The sequence below is a fragment of the Scomber scombrus genome, chromosome 11, assembly GCF_963691925.1.
Source record: "Scomber scombrus chromosome 11, fScoSco1.1, whole genome shotgun sequence".
NCBI classification, from domain to species: Eukaryota; Metazoa; Chordata; class Actinopteri; order Scombriformes; family Scombridae; genus Scomber; species Scomber scombrus.
This window is the reverse complement of record NC_084980.1, coordinates 26526213-26545116: the sequence shown is the minus strand read 5'-3', so window position 1 is coordinate 26545116 and position 18904 is coordinate 26526213. Positions and strand designations below refer to the sequence as shown.

The following is an 18904-nucleotide window of genomic DNA, read 5'->3' as shown; positions in this document are numbered from 1 at the left end:
TTGTTCCAGTCTCACAGTGGAGGAGCACATCCTATTCTATTCACTGCTGAAGGGTCGGAGTCAGGCGGAGGCGGAGAGGGAGGTCGAGGACATGCTGGTAGACCTGGGACTGCCTCACAAGAGAGACGACGAGGCTCAAAATCTCTCAGGTGGACCACTTGTGTCTCTTTGTCTGTGTGTGTGTGTGTGTGTGTGTGTGTGTGTGTGTGTGTGTGTGTGTGTGTGTGTGTGTGTGTGTGTGTGTGTGTGTGTGTGTGTGATTAACAAAATGCGAGCGAATGTAGTGAATTTCTTTATCATTCAATTTTTCCCCCACAAACACTACAGGTGGTATGCAGAGGAAACTGTCAGTTGCCATGGCGTTTGTTGGAGGGTCAAAGGTTGTCATCCTGGATGAGCCAACTTCAGGAGTGGATCCCTATTCCAGGAGATCCATTTGGGACCTTCTTCTGAAATACCGAGCTGGTAAAAATGTCCCTGAAGCAGATTCACACCTCACGCCTTCAGCTCCACATTTTATCCCCTCCTAGTCAACATTTTATCTCTCGTAGCTCCACGCTCTAACTGTCTGGATGCTCATTTTACCCCCCGAAAACATTTTGCTGTTCCACTGACAACACTGAAGAATGAAGCCAAATCTTTTGCAGCTTCAGAGCTCTCCTCAGGCACTTGAATTAAGTAGTGAAGTGATCAAACGGAAAAATTCAGTTACACTGCTACAACAAAAGAAAAAGTTGTAGTCTGAAAATCAATATATGTTATCAACTGTTGGCAAAGACACATGAAAGCAGTGGCGACCCATAATTTTTTGTTCACCTAGAACATTTTTTTCCCCTCTGATTCTGATGACAAGCCAGTAAAAGTATTTTAACTCCTCTGCAGGCCGTACAGTTATTCTGTCCACTCACCACATGGACGAGGCCGACCTGCTGAGCGACCGCATCGCCATCATCTCCAAAGGACAACTCCACTGTTGCGGTTCTCCCCTCTTTCTAAAAAACTGTTTCGGAGTGGGTTTCTATCTGACTCTTGTACGCCGTATGAAGGATCATAAAAAGAGAGAGGTAAGTTGTACCTTTGACACAAAATCACCAGAAAGCCGAGGCATCATTTACATAATCTCTGCCGTGTCTGTTTATCCTGCAGTAGGATTCGAATCTCACATGGAAATACAAAAAAAGAATACCTGCTTTTCCTCCGTTTAAGTTTCAGCTTTCTCTCAAGGTCTTTTTTTTTTTTTTGGCACTGTCTGTTTTCAACAGAACGACTGTGACTGTGCCTCAGACTGCTCCTGTGCTTGCTCCATATGTACCGGATACAAAGATCAGTCTCAGAACCAGTCCCAGCATCTCGACAGAGTCCTGGATGGTAAGTGTCAGGGTTTTTTTTTTTTTTTTTTTTGTTAGATCTGCAGGAAAAAAAACCTTCTGCAGGGTTGTGTATATGTGTGAGTGTGCGTGATGGTGTTTGTGTGTACTGAAATTGAAATTCACGACTTGCCCACTCTTGTAAAATGGAACAAGAAACAGAATACACTATTATTTCACATTTATAATTTAGTGTAGATATTGACCCATGTGCATTCTTCTCCTGATACTGCCTTAGGACACTGTGCTTTGATGCAATGCCACAACGTGTCAAACACAATATTACTCATGTATTTCTAGTACTTGAATAATAATGTTTTTTTTCTTTTTTTTTGCTTAATTTGTCCTTGCCTTGGTTTCTGCTTCTGTACATTTTGGAACATTTTCCTCTTTTTCCTCCTCCATGTATGTTTTTATTCTTCTTCCCAGGGGATATAGACAGCATCACCACCCTCATCCACCACCACGTCCCCGAAGCCAAGCTGATCGAGATGATCGGCCAGGAGTTGACCTATCTGCTCCCCAATAAGGGCTTCAAGCATCGGGCGTATGCCAGCCTGTTTAGGGAACTGGAGGAGACTCTTGCTGACATGGGCCTCAGCAGCTTCGGCATCTCAGATACATCACTAGAGGAGGTAGGGACATCTCAGCTTCCATCGGATGACATCCCTTTGAACTTATGTGTATTTTATGCTGCTTTTACATCTTCAGCTTCATTAAAAACACCTTGAGGTGAATTTCCATGGCAGGACACAACCACCTCTTGCATATTCCTTCCTCCTACTCTGTAATATGGGGAATTTTTTACAGTGTAAAATTATTGCATGTGTGACCACATACCGTCCACATTTGAATACATCTCTGGTCTTTATTTTATGGAGTCTAAAGTTTGACAAATGAAATTGTTATCTCCTGTAACTCCTGGACTTAGAAGAGGAACTCATATTTAATGTATGGAAAGTTTTTAAAGTTTAGGAACTTTTTCTTTTTTTTCTTTCCAGATATTCATAAAGGTCACTGCAGATGGAGAAGCAGCGAATAATGCCACCACTCCTGGTAAATACCACCACTGATATTCCACATGGCCTTTACCTGGAATTGAATTTCTGACCCCGTTGCCCTGTCTCTTTCGCGTTGTTAATCCTTTTGCCTCACACCTGTTTTTATTATGCTGTTATTGTTGTGACTTCCCTAACTTGAACTTTAGCTACTTGTCTAGTCTTTATATGTTGTGTGATGCATCATTTGTCAGTTTTAACCCTCTAGTCTGTGAGTGTTTGTGTCTCACTTGTGCACTCTCACCTTTTAGAGCAGTGGATGTTACTGCAGAGAAACAACGGCACCAACATTGGTGCAGATGGAAAAGAAGGTCAGAGACTTGAGAGGCAATTTGACAGAATAACGGCAATATAAAAGCTGTTTTTTCTATCAAGTGAATCAACTGGACCTGGGTCAATCACTGTTTGCAAGGAATTTTTGGTATTTGTCACAGAAAAGTACGGTAAACTGATGATTTCATTTTTATCTGTGATCATCTAAAGTTAATGGAAATAATTACGATCCATCTGGAGCTCCAAGCAGTTCAAGTGACCCATGTCTGGGAAGTTCAGCTAAAATAAACAACAAAGCAGGGAGTAGTTAGAGGGGTTTTGCTGCTTGCATGCTCTTTTCCAGCACAGCAATGCTTCAAATTCATCCATTAACTCACATTTATATCTCTTGACTTCAAATGAAGTTAAGCTGCCTTGATCAGTCAGATCTCAGCAGTAAGACTTCTGATCTAAACCCTGCTTCTCCAACTTGCTACCACTTCCTCTCTATGCTTTAAATACCTATTGAATGTGTTTTCCCTCCATGTATATTTTATGTACAGTGCTTATGTTTAACAGGCTGTTTGTGTGTGTTAACCGCAGAATATAACGGCATGGCGCAAAGTAACGGCATGACCCATGGTGCATCAGACAGCAGTGCAGGGAGGGGCTCCCAGCAGGTGAAAGGAACAACACTGACCCTGAAGCAGTTTCATGCTCTGCTAATGAAGAGGTTCCACCACGCCACACGAAGCCAGAAAGATTTCTTGGCACAGGTACAGCAATGCAGCAAAGGGTACAAAGCCGGATGGACATTTTAGTTCATCTTGTGGATATGTAGTGTTGAGACTTGGAGGCTGGGAGTGCAAACAAATAACCCACATCTGATATGTCATCCAAATCCAGTGGAAAAAATAATGCCCATGTCAATGAGTCAGTGTGATATTACAATGTTTTTGTATTTTTCAGGTTCATTTATAATAGATTTCTATGTTTAACCCTCCTGTTGTCCTCGAGTCAAGGAAGGAAGGGAGGAAGAAGGAAGGAAAGGAGGAAGGAAGGGAGGAAGATGGAAGGAGTGGAGGAAGGAAGGAAGGAAGGTAGGGAGGAAGGAAGTGAGGAAGGAATGAAGGATGTAAGGGAGGAAGAAGGGAGGAAGGGAGGAAAGGAGGAAGGAAGGGAGGAAGATGGAAGGAGAGGAGGAAGGAAGGAAGGAAGATGTAAGAAGAGGAGGAAGGAAGGAAGGAAGGAAGGAAGGAAGGTAGGGAAGGAAGGAAGGAAAAGAGGAAGGAAGGGAGAGAGGGAGGAAAGAAAAGAAGGAAGGGAGGAAGGAAGGAAGGAAGGACGGAGAAAAGAAGGAAGGAATGAAGGTAGGAGGGAGGGAGAAAGGAAAAGAGGAAGGGGAGGAAGGAAGGAAAGAAGGACAGAGGAAAGAAGGAAGGGAGGAAGGAAAGGAAGGAGGGAAGGAAAGAAGGAACAGTCAAAACAGACGGGGTCAATTTGACCCGGCAGGAAGACACAAAGGTTAAAAAGTGTTGTGACCTACTTCTCTTTGTGGATTTATAGATCGTCCTGCCTGCCAGTTTTGTCCTGATTGCGCTCATCTTCACAATGGTCGTCCCTCCATTCGGGGAGTATCCCAGTCTGACTCTGAGCCCCTGGATGTACGGGCCACAGTTCACCTTCTTCAGGTCAGATCAAATGATCTATAGACGTATATGTACCTATATTAACCTTCATTCATGTGTTGTTACATTAATATTGGTTGTGATCTCATCATTTTGATTTTCTTCTTTTATATCGTGTCTTCTTAATTTAGTAACGAGCAACCGTTTGACCCCACAATGAAACGCTTCACAGAACGCGTGTTAAACCCACCGGGCCTGGGGACCCGCTGTATGGAGGGAGAACCACTGGGGTGAGAATCACCACAATAGGGGAGAATTGAATCGATGGTACTTCTAGTGTTTGAACTAATATGTTTGACTTTATTAAAATGCAAGGATAATAGGTTAGGTTAGGTTACTTTATTGGTCTCCACCAATTTGTCTCGGAGACGGGGAAAAAAGTTGCAGCACATAAATGACATCAAATAAAAACAACATGAATACAAACGTACATCAGGTAAAAAGACAGTGGTAGAACAAACACAGACTGACATTGGACGATCCTACGCATGTATCGCCATAAATATACACCCCCCCCCCCCCCCCCCCCCCCCCCAACCCTCCATCACAGCATTCACACAAGCATTCGCATCACATACAAATACACATCCATGTACTGTATTTACACATTTACAGCCCAAGCAGGCTGCAGATGTTTTCAAAGTGCTGTAAAAATACACAAATCTGACCTGATAACATCCAAAAAAATGTGATTTTTCTTCATGCATTTAAGAAAAACATCAAACAGCATCAAAATAATTTTACTAATAGTTATCCTTGCAGAATAATTTAGATTTAGTCACAAAAATGACCTTGTTTATTTAGTGAATGTGGACAGACTGATCTTACCAACTAATGGCTGTATCAAGTAGATACATACATATTGCACCTCAATGCTGACTCATTTTATCTTTTAACATGTGTTTCTTCATTTACCTACATCCAGAATGTCCTGCAGAAACTATACATCAGAATGGGAGCTTCCTGACGTCTCCCCTCTGGTCAGCAACATCTTACAGAGTCCCGCGTGGAACCAGAGAAACCCCTCACCTTCCTGCCAGTGCAGCACCACAAAGAAGCTGACCATGATGCCCATCTGTCCGATCGGAGCAGGAGGCCTACCCCCTCGGCAACGGACCGAAGCAACGGGAGACACGATGATGGATCTGACGGAGAGAAATATCTCTGACTACCTGGTCAAAACCTATCCTACTCTCATCAGAGCAGGGTAGGTTTTCATGCACAGTTCTTTACATGCACATTAAAGACATTTGAATAATTACCCTTTCTCCTAAATCATGTCTGATTTTTTTTTACACAGTTTGAAGAGCAAATACTGGGTGAATGAACAAAGGTAATCATTTGTACCTTTTTGCATTCATTTCTCTCTTTTGTTGAAATAACGTTGTATAAAAAATATGATTTTTAAGACGAGTTGATGTTGGATAGTGAGTGTGAATCTTCTCTCTCTCTTCAGATATGGCGGTTTGTCGGTAGGGGGTCAGCTTCCTATTCTTGACGTCAGCCCAAAAGACATTCAGGATGTTTTCCATCAACTTGGGCGAATGCTCAACATCACGGCGGTAATGATTGTCTTGCTGTTCATTACAGACATGTGCAGACAATAGAGTGCAAAAATACACAAAATCAATTGGGCATTGTCTTTCGCAGGGTTACTATTCTCGACTTGCACTCCAGGAGATCGGTCCTTTCTTACGATACATGGAAAGTGAATTCAACATAAAGGTATGTGGTTGGTTGTGTAGGTCACACGGTGTATTATTATTATTTCCAGAAATAGAAAAACCAGCAAGTGGCAGAAATAATGTCCTTTTTCTGATTTGATGTTTGCTTCAGGCACTTTTTTTTTTACGTTACAAATTTTAACATCTGTCATATAACAGGACATTGACTAATGGCTGTAAAGGTTTAATTGCTTTGCTTCTCAATTAAAAATAATGAAGGCTTTATACAATGAAAATCGGCTTACAAGTCCTTGTATTGTGCATTAGTGATGTTATTAACAAGTCAGAAGGTTGTGAGATGTGTTCAATTATCTCTGCTCTTCTTTGTCAGGTATGGTACAATAACAAAGGCTGGCATGCCATGGTGGCCTTCATGAATGTGGCCAATAACGCCATTCTACGGGCCTTCCTACCCCCAACTGCCAAACCTGTCGAGTTTGGCATCACCGCCATCAACCACCCGCTCAACCTCACCAAAGAGCAGCTTTCTGAAGTCACTGTGTGAGTGTTGATAATTGCATGAGTTCATTGAGCAGCTAAAACACCTGCTTCTCTCAGACATTTTAACACTAGTTTCCCTTCATTAAAAAAAAGAGGATGATGAGGATTGGTTACAAGTTTTACACGACCTATTCTTAAGACCTATTAAAGTAAATTATAGATATGGTATTATAATTATTACTTTGTTATTTCCTTTGGAAGAAAAAATTCCCCCTGAGCTCACATGTGCAAATTACTGCCTCATTTTTTATTTTTAGCTACAAAGTGTTATTTGGCTGTAGCTTCAAGCGTCTTTATATGGATTAGCTTAATTTTTTTTTTCATGTAGGATGTAGCAAGTTGCAAATAAATTTAGAATTGCTGAATTTAATGTATTTCATTTATTATAAACTGGCCAATTTTGAGGAATATCCAAATCTCAAATCATTAATAATAATACACAGAACTACTTTTTTGACCAATTAATGTCTCAGCACTGATCTTTTAATTAACCCTTTATGTGCATCTTTTAAAAACATATATATATATTTTTACATCTTGTGTCTTATTATGTATCATGCAAGTGTAAGTTTGTGTGAGAGCCTTTTTTAAAATATCATCGCCAGACCAGAATATACCATAATGACCTTTATCTGATTCTTTCTCCAGGTTGACCACTTCAGTAGATGCCGTGGTGGCGATCTGTGTGATTTTCGCCATGTCCTTCATCCCTGCCAGCTTTGTCCTCTACCTCATTCAGGAGCGTGTGACCAAAGCCAAACACCTGCAGTTTGTCAGCGGGGTCAGCCCTTTAGTTTACTGGGTGGCCAACTTCTTCTGGGACATGGTACGTGAAGTGAGGTTTAGAGTCAATGTAATGATATACAGTCTCCATTATAATGATATTTATAAAAAGAGCTTCAGTTATATACTGATTTTAAGCAATAAAGGGTTTATTCATAATTGTGTTCCAGCAGATTTTGCATTGTGTCTTTTGTATATTAATCAATATTCACTAAATCTCAACCCTAGATGAACTACTCCATCAGCACTGCAATGGTGGTTGGCATTTTCATGGCTTTTGACAAAAAGTGTTACACATCACCGTCCAACTTGCCAGCTCTAATAGCACTGCTTCTATTGTATGGGTAAGGCTTTGCTTATTTTTATTTATTTGTTTCATTGTTGGCTTAGAACACAAAAAAAACCAATAAAATACAAAGAGGGTATGAAAAGGAAGCGCAGTGTGTGCTGAAATTACCTTAAGGGCCTTATTGGGGTATCTCACCTCTGAAAAAAACATATTTTTAACTGAATGAGACAAAAGGAAATGAAAAATAACCAATTTAAACAACAGGAAAATCTACAGAGGAAGAAACAAATATATAAATGACATCAAAAGGAGGAAATTAATTAATTTTGAAATATTTCTCTTTCCTCTGTGTTATAGGTGGGCAGTGACTCCCATGATGTATCCGATGTCCTACATATTCAGCATCCCAAGTACAGCTTACGTCTCTCTGTCCTGCATCAACCTGTTCATCGGCATCAACAGCAGCGCCATCACCTTCATCCTGGAGCTTTTTGAAAACAATAGAGTAAGTAATATCCGTCTGTGTTAAAAGAAACAAATAAAAAGTCACCTGCTGACACAGTGCTGCTGAGTTAAGGATCAATATGTGGTGTATGAACCTATATTTCTCCAGGGATCCAATCCTTCACTGCAGTATATGCACACCTGAACCTGTCATTGTCTCTTTGTTCTTGTATGTCGATTACTACACTTCACATCCAACATGTACAGTTTCACCTGTAACTGAGCTTCACTTTAAGTATTAAAATCAAACAAAAGCAACATTGCAGAGAAAATAAAGAAACAAATAATCCTAGTTTATGCAACTTTGACCATGTACCAGGTACAGTGTAAGCTAACTAGAGCTTGTTTTTATTGATGTGGTGATTTGGTATGTTAGTCACAGTTTTTCAGGTTTTCAAGACGTATCCCCAATGAAATGTTGTGCACCTCATAGGCCACAAGAGGGCAAACAAATGTGCGATTGTTTGAATCAACAAGCAGCAAATTAATGTAAAAGTCAGCTGGAAGAGGCGAGACCATCAAACTTGATCGATTAGTTGTTTTTGTCTCTAAAATGTCAGAAAATAGTGAAAATGCCATTTATAATTTCCCACAGCCCAAATTGATGTTTTGCAAATGTCTTGTTATGCTCGACCAACTGTCCATAACCCAAATACATTAAGTTTGCCATCACAGAAGACAAAGAAAACATTAAATCCTCAACTTTGAGATGCTAGAAACAGGAAATGTTTGGCGTTTTTGCTTAAAAAATGACTTACAGCAATTAGAAGTTATTCTATTATGAAAATCGTTGCCAGTTAATTGTATAGTCTGAATCAACTCTATTGTTGCAGCCCTAAAACACAATGTATAATTCCAATGTGGAAACAGACTGAATGAATAAAACACCATCAAATATACACAGAGAATAAATAATGTGTTGCAGCTGTTGATGCATCATTGCTCACAGGAAGAGGTGCAGACCACAGGTGTTCAGGGCAGCTGAAGACACTGAGAGTACCTGGTGGATCACTGAGGGGTGGCCAGGTGTAACAAAAAGACAAAGTCACACACACAGAGACACATTGTGGAAAAGGATCAGACAGAAGTAAAGAAAAAGAGCACAGATGCTACTGTCATGGTGACAGGTGACTTCCTCCTCTGTCAAAAAAAATGGAGATGGGTCTTCTCACCAGATGGTTCCCGCTACCGCACATCTGTACTCCTGATGAATCTTATAACAGATGAGTCATGAGAGAACCACTTGACGCATAAACTTAGAGCTTCTTGGTCGGCTTTATGCTCTAAATATGAGCTCAGCATGATTATATTGTTTTAGAGAATACTTTTTCCACCGGTGGCAAAAAGTATTATCTGTTTCCAAGGAAACAGATTTCTACATTCAGGAGATGATAATTGAGGAGAGCCACATCTAAAATCAGCTGTAATTAAAAAGTTTTATATGACTTAAAGATGACTGACATGCAGGGTGTGAAGAAGTATAGCAAGCATCGCATCATATAAAAACAGCTTTAAGAAATGAGTTGAAAACTTTGATTAGCTTAATTTAGGCCTTCTAAACTTCTCATGGTCAATAATCAATCCTGCAGACGTGAAACATGAATTAAGTGTGTATTTGTGTGTATATTTTTTTTTTATCAGTCTTTGCTGACGTTCAATGAGTGGCTGAAGAAAGGCCTGCTGATATTTCCTCACTTCTGCCTGGGGCGAGGTCTTATAGACATGGCCATGAACCAGGCTGTTACTGATGTTTATGCCAGATTTGGTAAGTACTGTATACGCATTGGCCATTTCACTTGAGTTCACAGAGTTTCCTGTCATTATTTTATTATGTTGGATAATTAACATCATTAAATACAAAATACAACAAATAATTACTCTCAATTTCACATTATTAACAGTTGCATTTGTCATGTCGGATTCGTAAGACTGTGGGAAAAATGTACGTACAAACTCTTCCAACACAAGGCATGTCTCTTGATACCACTGTCCTTGCTGTCTGGAAGATTATGTTTGTACAGACTGGAAGTTTATATAAAACAAACTCCTGTCGGGTTTTCTCTTTACTCACTGAACAAAAGGTTCATTTTCAGTATAAACCCTGCTTCTGTTTCCAGGTGAGGAGTACACAGCAGACCCTTTCCGGTGGGACTTTTTGGGGAAAAATATTGCTTTCATGGCAGTGGAAGGCTTCGTCTACTTTCTTCTCAATCTTCTGATTCAGTATCGTTTCTTCTTGGACCACTGGTAAGGGAGCGGCTAACACAGTTCAGCATTACAGCTTCACAATCATAACATCTCAACTTCTGTTATTACAACAGTGGTTCTGACTTTTCGATGTTGAATTGTTTCACACCAGGTCAGAACAGGGTCAGAACCAAGTTCCTGGTGGATAAAGTGCAGTTCTGTATTTGTACTCGATGCTTCACAACAGATGTTTGTCTCACACCCTTTCAGGTTATCAGACAGCAAGAAGACTCGAGTTAAAGATGAAGATGACGACGTGGCAGCAGAGAGGCAGAGAATTTACGAAGGAGGGAGCAAATCAGACATCCTGATGATCAGAGACCTCTCTAAGGTAAAAGATACTTACTCAACCACATCTGTGACGCTACATAATTTAATAATATCTCAACTCCATTACAAACTTTAATTAGACTACATGACAGGACACAGCAATACATACAAAACAACTACATAGCAACAAATTACATACAAGCAAATCCCTAACAGGCCTATATAAAGATTAAACGCGGCTTCACATGATTTAATAAATAATCAATTATAGAATGATTAAAATAGTATTTTCTGTTTTGTGAATGACTGAATTAAAATCATGAAAAATGTGGAATGTGGTACTTAAATGCTGCCGGGTTGAAGATGTCTGTGAAGCATCATTTTTAGATTTTGTAGCTTCTTTGCAGCAACATCCACATATGAAGCATCATCTACCGTCATAACTTTGCGTTTGATCAGAATCAGCTATAATAACCTTTGTGTCGTCCTCCCGGGTCAAATTGACCCCGTCTGTTTTGGCTGTTCCTTCTTTCCTCAATTCCTTCCTTCCGTCTGTCCTTCCTCCCTCCCTCCTTCTCTCTTTCTTTCCTTCCTCTCTCTTTCCTCCCTTCCTTCTTTCCTTCCTCCATCCCCCTTTCTTCCTTCCTTCCTTCTGTCCTTCGTTCTATCCTTCCTCCATCCCCCTTTCTTTCTTCCCTCCCTCCTACCTTCCTTCCTTCTTTCCTCTGTCCTTCCTTCCTTCCTTCCTTCCTTCCTTCCTTCCTTCCTTCCTTCCTTCCTTCCTTCCTTCCTTCCTTCCTTCCTTCCTTCCTTCCTTCCTTCCTTCCTTAACTCGAAGACAACAGGAGGGTTAAATAAGCATGTGAACACATACAAGGAACATTTGCTTAACACCTAAAATCCTTCACTACAAATATTATACAAGACTGGACAGACGTGGATGTAAACTGCACCTTGACTGTTTGGTTGAGGCATATAACTGAGAGGTGGTATTTTCTAGTTTATCATATTGCTTTTAACTTTAAAAAAACTTTACTTCCTGTATTTTTTCGCTGTCTTAAGAAGTGCTAAACAAAATAAAACATTCTGTTGTTATTGTCTGTCTGCCTTCTCTGCACAGATGTACGGAGGCAGGAAGAGGGCAGCTGTGGACCGGATTTGTGTGGGCGTCCCTGCAGGAGAGGTAAAGTCACTGAGTTTGTTTACATCAAGAGCAACTGTTCTCTTTATATTTCCAATATTCAAAAGTTCTCTTTTAGTGCTCACTCACGTAAACCTACATACTGATTAAAATGCCTCCTAGACTGTTGAAGAGGCAGGTAATATGCAGTAGCTGTCATCACCAGCAAGGATACTGAAGTATATTTATATCTGGCTTTGTTTTAACATATTGTTAATTAATACAAGCGTGTACATAGCCATTTTTCTTTACAATATGAATATTAGACCTAAACAGGGGTATTTAAAGTCATACTCTATAATATTGAGTGCATTTCAGTCTATAATTTTCATTACTCCTGCTGAATGCATCCTCATATCAAAAACTTGATTGTCTTTTCTCTTTTTTAGTGCTTTGGTCTCTTGGGAGTTAATGGAGCTGGAAAAACTACAACCTTCAAAATGCTGACTGGTGACACTGATGTCAGCTCTGGGGAAGCAACTGTGGCTGGTTACAGGTACATAAACATCAGTCAAAAAGAAATGTGTCCCTGGATGATATAACACAAACTGTGTTCAGGGCTGGATCTTTGCTTTTTTGGTTTTTCTCTGCACTGAGTTCCAGATGGGTAACTGAATCCGAAACAGTTCAATGAGTTAGAAAGTTTAAACAAGTGGAAGGTCACTCTAACAAAATTCTTTGTGAGGGAATCATCATGTGACTAAAACCCTTGTGTTTCTCAAAATATGAGGAAAAAAACCCTTTGGGACTAGGGCAACATTTTTGAGGTCCCAAATCAGTTTTTTGGAGTGGAGCTGTTGCAAAGTGAGCCCGTATGCCAATATTTTATCCATTATATATCCAATTTTCATGCCAACATGTTGAAAGCACCCAGTTTTCCCCTCTAAGTTCTATTCTGTCAGGGTGGAAAAGTCTTTCAAACTGCATTTGCACCCCTCATGGGATACTAAAAACTCAGTGAAAACCATAGACTGTATATAAAATTTACGTAACATCCGTAACGTCACCCATTGGTTTGTGGACTGCTGCTGGGAGGCCAATAGTTTCGGATCTGAGCAGTGCCATCTTGAACATTTCCAGTGCATGCCGGGTAAAATAAAAACATGGATTCTACTTATATGGGCCTCAGGAGGAGCAAGAGGCGCCCTCCTGAACCTCTAAACCAATCAACCTGTCAATCACGACGTAGCCACGCCCTAATGCATACCCTGCTTTATCGTCAAATATAAAATCAGGGAGGCCAAAATTTCACAAATGAACATCATACTGCATTGAAGAAGGCTTTAAACTAGCGATTGAGACCATAAACACATTTTGAAAACGTTTACTGAGGTTAGAAATCAAGTGAGAAGTTGGTGAATTCTCCATTGACTTGTATAGAGACGGAAGTCCTTTTGACACCAAAACGGTCGCCCCCTGGTGGCCTTTTGATAGAATGCAGTTTTAAGTTACTTCAGCGTTGGCATCATTTCAGAGGACTGGAACTCCCCGCCTGGTTAAAACCCAGTTTAATAAAAGCATGGGTTAGCTATGTAAACCATCAATCTATGAATGAGATTAATTTTCATTCTTACACTGTTTTTGTATAGTTCTTTTTATATAACTTTGTCCCTCTCAGCTTTTGATGACATGTTTTAAATGATGAATATTATCAGTTAAACCACACTTGGATTCATTTGATGTTTTGTTATTCCTATCATGTTACGTGCTTTGTGAGCTCAATGCAATGAGTGACATTTTGTGGTTTTCTTTGCAGCATCCTGTCAGAGATTCTGGATGTGCACCAGAACATGGGCTACTGCCCTCAGTTTGATGCCATCGATGAGCTCTTAACCGGCAGAGAGCATCTCTATCTCTACGCTCGTCTCAGAGGAGTGCCTGAGTCAGAGATCCCCAGGGTGAGTGCGAGTCTGGCTGCTTTACATCTTAACCCAGGTTTAAAGATTCCCAACAGATAATGATGTTTTAGATGTATAAAAATACTCTGCTTTGGATAAACATTTGTGTCTGATTTGGTTTTTCCACTAAAAAACTTCCCCTGGTTAAAAAAAACTGCTTCTACCTCCTTGAAAAATGGACAATCTATGAATAAACAAATATGTTTCACTTCTGAAGTTTAAGTGCTGGATGCAAGATGTCTCCTACTTAACTAAAAAGTCAATTTTCAGTGTATGTGCAGTGAAACTATTGTTTGACTAAGCACTACATAGAGAGCTTGACATCAGTTTTGTTTACTTTGTTTATTTTGTGCATCCTCTGCAATTTACTGTTACTCAGTGTTTGCTCATTTTATTTTTGTCTTTTTAATAATCATTAATGTTATTATGAAAGGCTCAGCTAACAGTGGGGTTCTCCATCCTAAGAAATGTATGTAGTCAAAGTCAGATTTGTTGATAAAGCAAATTTAAAAACGACAGTTGACCAAAGTGCTGTGCAATCAAAATAGCACAAGCCATAAATTATAATAAAAACACAAAGAGCAGTTGAACAGACCCAAATAATAAGAAAAGCAACTCCCATACTGATTTAAAACCAAGGAATAAAGATGTGTTTTAAGACAGGACTTCAAAACAGCCAGTGTGGGGGGCCAGTCTAACATGCAGAGGCAACTCATCCCAGAGCTTCAGGGCTACAGCTGCAAAGGCAGGACCCTGATCATGGGACAACCAGAAGCAGGTGGTCAGCAGATCTGAGTCACCTTGATGAAATGTGTGGTTGTAAAAAGGTCAGAGACATAGGTTAGAGCTAGCCAATGATTTTAAGGCAAACAATACAATCTTAAAACCAATCCTAATATGTAAAGGGGGGAAGTGAAGGGAGGGGAAATATGTTGTCTTTGGCATTTTCCTTTTAAATGACAAACTGCAGCATTATGAACCAGCATTAACCTGGCTAACACAGGCATTACAGTAGTCAAGTCAGGATGAGATAAAAGCACATATAACCCTTTCAAAAATGATTAAATGATAATAAAAAAAGATGAAATCTGTCCAATTATCACATATTTTACAGCGGGTTTTTACTCTCGTTAATGTTTAAAAAATGTAAGTCCATCCAAGCTTTGATGTCCTTAACAGTCCAACAGTTTTAAAGAGTTTGCACCATTCCATCTCAAAGGCAGGTAAATTTGAGCATCGTCTGCATAACAGTGGAACAAGATGCCATATTTTCTAAGAATGGACCCTAAGAGGAACAGGTAGAGAGAAAATAGTATTGGCCAAAGAGAATAGGTCCCTGAGGGACTCCACAAGGTCGAGACACTGAGAAAGACACAAGTAAGACCTGAACCACTCCAGAGCAGTGCCTGTAATGCTAACACAATGCTCCAGGCGAGGAATAAGGATACTGTGGTCTGCTGGGTTGAATGCAGCTGTGAGATCTAAACGCATAAGTATGGTTGCATCCCCCAGAGTCAATAGGTAATTAAAAATTGTGACTGCTCTCCATAATTGTTTTTGATGTTTGGTCCAATAATCTCACAAATCTCTTTAAGCAATGAGGGACAACATCTGTGGGACATTTCATATTGTCAGTAATTTCCTTTAGAAGAGAAACAGAGGAAGGCTCAAACTGGTTAAAAACAGCAGAGCAAGTGACAGTGATGGATGGGTCATAAGAAAGGGGTGAGATGTGTTCACTAGTTTCAAAATCTAGTCAGCAAAAAGGTCTTTGAGGAAACAACAAGACAGGCAGTTTGGGGAGAATTAAGAATAGTGTTAATGGTACTAAAAAATTAACACAATGTTTGTGATAATGATATTTTGCCTTTTCAGCTTTGACAGTTTTCTGATATCTGCACCAGCTGCCTTTTAAAATGTCAAAAGACACCTGCAACTTGTCTTTTTTTGCACTTGCTTTCAGCTGTCCTGACAGCAATAGTACTGTCACTCAACAATGGTTCACATTTAGGTTTGGAACGCTTGATTTTAAATGGAGTGACAGAATCCAGGATATTTTGGCAGGTGGAATAAAACGGTGAGGTTAACTCCTCAGTATGTAGCCACTAAACATATGTCTTCCCTTTCGTCCTGTAGGTGGCAGAGTGGGGCATCCAGAAACTGGGTCTGACAGAGTATGCGGACCGATGTGCAGGGACTTACAGTGGAGGCAACAAGCGCAAACTGTCCACAGCTATTGCAATGATTGGCTGCCCCGCTGTGGTGCTGCTGGTGAGTTGGCCAATGAGGACATGCTTATGAGCCCATTGTTTGGATTTTTTGGGTTTCTTACAGGGATTTATCAATGAACTGTTCTATGGATCCAGATGGGAAGCCATATGGGTGCAGTCACGCCTCGCCTCGAATGTTTCATACATTGGCAGGCGACTGCACGGTTCAATTCAAATTGGCATAAATCTGAGATATTTGCCATATGTTGATAGAGATAAGGATTTGGTCTCTGTTCATATGGAATTCTGTGTTCAAGTTTGTCATCTTTTTTGTTGTTGTTGTTGCTGTGTGTGTGTGTGTGTGTGTGTGTGTGTGTGTGTGTGTTAAGGATGAGCCCACGACAGGGATGGACCCCCACTCTCGACGCTTCCTGTGGAATGCCATCATGAGTGTCATTCAGGATGGCAGGGCCGTGGTGCTAACATCACACAGGTTAAACATCAAATAATTACATGAATCCACTGAACACATCTGCTGCAACAGCTGACCAAATACTGTTAATTGTACTGCCAAGAGCTATTGTTGAATTAATGACTAGAATTGTATTTGCATGATTTTATTAATGTGATCTGTGAAACTATGATGTATTACTCATATATTTGTAGTAGCAGCATTAAAAATAAGATTTATTATTGTTATTTTCCACCAGTATGGAGGAGTGTGAGGCGCTCTGCACTCGATTGGCCATCATGGTCAATGGGACCTTCAAGTGTCTGGGCACCATCCAGCATCTCAAGTACAAGTAAGATGCTTTTTGTATTTTAGCAAGCTTTTTTCCTGTAAGTTACCTGAGAATACAATCACACTACAAGGTCCATTTATGGCGCTTTTCCACTACACAGTTCCAGCACGACTCGCCTCGACTCGGCTCGCCTCGGTACGGTTCCAGAACAGATCTTTTCCATTACAAAAAAGTACCTACTCAACGTGGGCGGGGTCGTCATAGCACGGCTCCGCGAAACTGCCGTGACTTTGTTTTATACACGACACAAAACACATAAACAATGGAGGACATGGAGGCAGTGGTGTACTTGCTGCTGTATGAGGCTTTTTGTCACACATTAAGCAAGAAAATTGAGCCGTGTATAGCAGTAACGCTGCTGCCGGTATTTAAAAATGCCGGGTTTGATTCTTGTGTGGGACGGCTCATGACGCTTCCAGCGACAACTCTTCTGACCAATCAGTGGCCAGCAGTCTGGTGACGTCACATTTAGTATCGGCTTGGCTCGCTTGGAACCTCACCAGAGCAGGTACTAAAAAAGTACCAGGTACCAGGTACTTTCCCTAGTGGAAACGCAAAAAGAACTGAGGCGAGGCGAGGCGAGCCGAGTCGAGGCGAGTCGTGCTGGAACTGTGTAGTGGAAAAGCGCCATTAGAGGCTATTCTGGAGCATTTCACTCTATTACACAGCATATTCTTCAGCAGATCAGATTTTGCCTAAAATTCAATGATTGCTGATTAAATCTGTGTGATATGATCAAATCACTCCAGAACTGCTTCTAAATTGCTTCCTACTGTTTCCAACGTCAAAGAATGACCTTCCAGTCTCAGTGTAGGTACTATTCAAATACCAGAATTATAATGAAATTTGAGAAAGTATTGAATATCTCTACACTGTTTTTCCTTTATCCAGATTTGGTGACGGCTATGTAGTGACCATGAAAATCAAGGCAGATAAACCCGGCTTGTCCCCCGAGCTGGAGCCTGTCGAGAGCTTCATGGAGAGCTGCTTCCCGGGCTGCGTTCAGAGGGAGAAGCACTACAACACGCTGCAGTACGAGATCACCACCTCCTCCTCTCTTGCCAGGATCTTTCAGCTCGTGGTGGCCAATAAAGAGAGGCTCAGCATCGAAGACTATTCTGTTTCCCAGACAACACTAGACCAGGTATATATATATATATAAACCAAGACAATGAAAAGACTGTGGAGAAGTGACTGTTATTTAAAAACTTCTCTTATAATTTTCAATTCATGAATTAATATGTTCAATTTGAATAAACTATTTAAACCCAACTGTTAAACATAGCTTAAACATCACCAGGTAATGCTTGAGATCAAAATTGATTATGACTATCAATGCTGAGTCTTTTAGTGTCATAATGGCAGGAAAACAAAAGATGTTCTTACTGCTCCTTCAACTGAATGGGTTTACTGAATCAGTATGCCTGTTGTGCAGGTGTTCGTCAACTTTGCCAAGCAACAAACAGGAGAAGACGAGGACGTTACGTTACAACGACGAACTGCAGGAGGGCGAAAAGTCATCAAGATCTCACCAGTGAAGAGGAAAACATGAAAATGTAAAACTGCACATGTACAGACAGAGATGTAAATGTGTTACTCTGCCAGTGGGTAAACTATGTTTCTACTTTCTAAGACTCAAAAGCCACTGTTAGTATTTTACTGACTTTTTAGAGTAGAGGCGAGCCTGGTCCGTTACCTGCCAAAGCGACTGGTACTGTAGAAGAGATTATTTTTCAAGCCAGAGCCAAATTTTACAAGCATTTGGCTGCTGACAGGAATTCATCTTCCACCATATTAACTGAACCAAGTACATCTGACACATTATTTAGACCTAATATCATATGCAGTGTTTTTAGCAGCAGAAACAGCTGGTTTTTCATCTTAACTATGGAAACAGAACATTTTGCGTGGACTGACTGGGATTGTATAAATATGTATATACTGTATGTGTAATGAATACATAAGCATCTTAGAAGCAGTATTTTTTTATGTCTACATTAACAAACACCTCAATATTTATGACATATTTAAATGTTGTTTGTCTTTTGTTTCTTTTTCCAAAACATGTTTACTATTGCTTCCGTCCTTTTTCAGTCATTTCCTGTTGCACATTCAAGTATTTGTTTGTCT

General features: G+C 40.3%; 1 protein-coding gene across 3 annotated transcripts in view; it reads left to right on the top strand.

The window, feature by feature from the left end:
• LOC133991080 (retinal-specific phospholipid-transporting ATPase ABCA4-like) overlaps positions 1-18346 on the top strand; it is a 38546-nt gene extending 20200 nt beyond the window's left edge. For 2 of the 3 annotated variants that reach the window (XM_062429543.1, XM_062429542.1), the window contains exons 21-49: positions 10-149; positions 328-465; positions 883-1064; positions 1263-1368; positions 1797-2002; positions 2369-2423; positions 2677-2736; positions 3281-3453; positions 4244-4368; positions 4497-4595; positions 5291-5572; positions 5666-5698; positions 5822-5927; positions 6016-6090; positions 6421-6590; positions 7239-7416; positions 7602-7717; positions 8020-8167; positions 9808-9931; positions 10284-10413; positions 10624-10744; positions 11804-11866; positions 12253-12359; positions 13620-13761; positions 15898-16032; positions 16361-16464; positions 16682-16774; positions 17666-17918; positions 18210-18346. In XM_062429543.1, the coding sequence (XP_062285527.1) occupies positions 10-149; positions 328-465; positions 883-1064; positions 1263-1368; positions 1797-2002; positions 2369-2423; positions 2677-2736; positions 3281-3453; positions 4244-4368; positions 4497-4595; positions 5291-5572; positions 5666-5698; positions 5822-5927; positions 6016-6090; positions 6421-6590; positions 7239-7416; positions 7602-7717; positions 8020-8167; positions 9808-9931; positions 10284-10413; positions 10624-10744; positions 11804-11866; positions 12253-12359; positions 13620-13761; positions 15898-16032; positions 16361-16464; positions 16682-16774; positions 17666-17918; positions 18210-18326 (3781 nt within the window). In that variant the 3' untranslated portion in view covers positions 18327-18346. The remainder of the gene's footprint in view (positions 1-9; positions 150-327; positions 466-882; positions 1065-1262; positions 1369-1796; positions 2003-2368; positions 2424-2676; positions 2737-3280; positions 3454-4243; positions 4369-4496; positions 4596-5290; positions 5573-5665; positions 5699-5821; positions 5928-6015; positions 6091-6420; positions 6591-7238; positions 7417-7601; positions 7718-8019; positions 8168-9807; positions 9932-10283; positions 10414-10623; positions 10745-11803; positions 11867-12252; positions 12360-13619; positions 13762-15897; positions 16033-16360; positions 16465-16681; positions 16775-17665; positions 17919-18209) is intronic. The other variant, XM_062429544.1, reaches the window with a different exon arrangement.
• The last annotated feature ends 558 nt before the right edge of the window (positions 18347-18904 follow it).